General features: G+C 42.6%; 1 protein-coding gene across 2 annotated transcripts in view; it reads right to left on the reverse strand.

Annotated features, from left to right (window-relative positions):
- Positions 1-188: 188 nt before the first annotated feature.
- LOC106109630 overlaps positions 189-2,985 on the reverse strand; it is a 6,343-nt gene continuing 3,546 nt past the window's right edge. For both annotated transcript variants that reach the window (XM_013291218.1, XM_013291216.1), the window contains 2 exons: positions 720-867; positions 189-315 (listed from right to left, as the gene is read on the reverse strand). In XM_013291218.1, the coding sequence (XP_013146672.1) occupies positions 204-315; positions 720-867 (260 nt within the window). In that variant the 3' untranslated portion in view covers positions 189-203. The remainder of the gene's footprint in view (positions 316-719; positions 868-2,985) is intronic.

A 2,985-nucleotide genomic window follows, 5' to 3' on the forward strand; every position in this document is an offset into this window, starting at 1 on the left:
CGACACAATGACACACGCGCTCATGACACCGCCTCTCCGGGGGCGTCGAGTCGCGTTACGGCTATTCCACAAAAGCCACTGGACTATTTTTTAATGTATACAGCGTTGAATAAACACGAAACTAGACCAAAAATTCAAAGTTTTTTATTTCATAAATATTATACTGCTAATTAACCCTGAAAATCCTACACAGCCGAATGCCGTCAAGGCAAAAACTGACAACTAGTAAAAATAATGTGGTACTTACTCTCTTTGTATTGTAGGACATATTTGTGCTTCTCTAATATAACCATGCATCTGAAGCAGTCCTCGCGCCTGTAACACAGTACATTATCTATACTAGTATTTTATAATTATAATAAAGCGTATACACACACTTCTTTGTTGCCTAAGATGTCAGCAATTATAGCACATTTCTGAATTTTTTAAAATAAAAAGCCCTACACTTACGTCACGCTTTAGGCTATATATTTTCACGCCATTAAACTTAGGGGGTAAATATTTTAGATAAAAACCCCAATGCGGGAAAGAGATCATAAGGTGCTGCCAACATCAAGGAAGCAAGGTTGCCATGGTTTGTCATCCTCGTGTCATTTTGACATTTGCAATTGATACTTTGACACATGTAAACAATAAAATTAAGTTTTCATAATTTTATGCGAATGAAGTCGCACGGGAACAGCTAGTAAACTATAAAGCACGAAACGCGGGGAACGCACCTGTCGTACAGCAGGAACTTGTCGTAAGACTCGGACTCGTAGCACTCGCCTTTCGAGTGTATGTGCGTGGCGTTAATGGCGATGAGGGCCGGACTGCCCGACTGGAACCAACTGCCCGCCCAGCCCGCCGGAAACGTGCACCCGCCGCCTGCGCACACATTATACACTTTACTTCACATTTCACACCTATCAAACAATAAATACAACAAAATATTAAAGGAAGGGGATCAAACTTCCGACAGCGCCAGCAGGCGACCTGCGCCGCTGTTTGTGTGTCAACTGAACATTTTTCAAACCAAAGCAATTTTTATACCAGAAAATGAAAAAAAAACCTTATACAGATAATTTCACATCAGATCGAGGTAAAAGAACGTTCTAAGCTGTTTAGCACAGAGTCCCAACGGAAATTGACGTAATCGGACGTCGAGAAGGGACTAGAAGGGGCGCGCTCGCTGTCGCACTCCGCTCTCATAATGTCAAAATTTATTTGAAATAATTTTCCGGTGTTTTTTTTTTATAAAAGCATATTCACAAGAATATTCACGATATGGGTTACGTTAATTCGTTTTTGTCGTGTTATCTGTGGAATATAGATAATACGACAAAAACCTGCATTAGAAAATGTTTTCAAACATATGATCACTGCTGCCTACTATTAAGGTTGGAGTTACGTGGAATCTGAAGAAAGTTTATAAATAACAAATTGATTTCCATTTATGTTTCTATGTTCTACTCCAAAATTGTATGATAGACCCAAATCTTCAACAAAAGAGTTGCCTTAAATGAATGAAGAGTGCGTGAACGGCGCTGGGAGCGGTGCCAACACAACGCGACGCCCCGACCGCTCGGTAACTTCCGACCACACAGGTTTTACCTTAATAACATCAATACTTGGGTACCCAATAACATTATTTATGTACTTAAAGTAATGTATAAACAATAAATTCGTATATGCCAGCGCCGAGAGGCCACAGCGCGCGGCGGCCGCAGGTGAGCGGATTGTGCACTAAGCTACTGTTATTTGTAGCGAGGAATAAGAAACGACGCGGCAACTGTAATGCAGCCGCCACTCTTCATAATACATTGAACGCAATAAATATTGTTCGGCAACCGGGAGGCGAGTATGTCGTGAGCGGGACACCACCTGCTGCTCTGCGATCTTGTGTTGGAGATGACTCGAAGATGATGAGTTGACATGAGGTGAGTTCGCGCCTTCCTCACCCCGTGCCCCTCGCCCCTCGCCCCGCGACTCATGACTTAACTATAGCCAACTTCAAGTAATCGGATATACCCAGCTGTGCTGTATGTGTAGTTAACATGCTGAATCAATTAAAATGAGATGTACACAATACGATGATATCGGTTCACTAATGGTGTGTAATACCTATGAATTTCACGCACACACACACACATCCGCTCGGGCATAACAAATTATACGTCACCTTACGACATACAAAGGAAAGCTGCACACAAAAAAATGCACAGAAGCTATAAATTACGCATCCCAGCCAGTTTTACGTCAAAAGTAGTTAAAGAAATCCTTGCAACCCCCGCGCGCCGCCCCGCGCCCCCCCTTCACGACGCCCCACGACCCACCGGTGGCTGTAGAGGAATCTCTAAGTAGCTTTATTATTTTATCCATTTCTATTGCTCATATCTTTTGCACCAAGCATTTGTATGATGATTTAAGTATCTAATTAAACGTAAAGATCTAAGTAGGAAATTACTTAAATATATTCAATGAAAAATACTTGATGACTCATAAACTTATTGAAATCATCGTCACATAGCCAGACTAGTTTCGGCCAGTTTTCCGTCATATGCTATGTGTCATTAATTTGCAGTCATACAGAGCAGGGCTGCTACCGGCGCCGCGCCCTCACGCAGTAGCAAAAGTATTCGTAATCTGATTGCAGAGATACTAATGATTTTAGAAAAGTAACCTTTGGCCAATCAGCACTCCGCGGTATTGGGTAAACCGCACACACGACCTGGGCCACACCACAGGTATAACGACACGAACTGTGTCATAGTGACTCACCGGTTTAATGTTCAAGTATTGGATTTAACTCATTCTGATAGTTTGCGGGAACCGTCCACCTCGGCTACTTTATATGGAAGGATTGTTTTACAGCAATGCCCATAGGAATTTAGGTTAGACAATTTAATAATCGCGGCGAGGGATTAGTGACAAAGGTGAAACGCGACTTTATCCCATTACACAAAGAATGCGGTCGCGTGCGAGCCGGAGTGCGGCCAGCACCCC

The sequence above is a fragment of the Papilio polytes genome, unplaced genomic scaffold (genome assembly GCF_000836215.1).
Source record: "Papilio polytes unplaced genomic scaffold, Ppol_1.0 DF821122.1, whole genome shotgun sequence".
Taxonomy (NCBI): Eukaryota; Metazoa; Arthropoda; class Insecta; order Lepidoptera; family Papilionidae; genus Papilio; species Papilio polytes.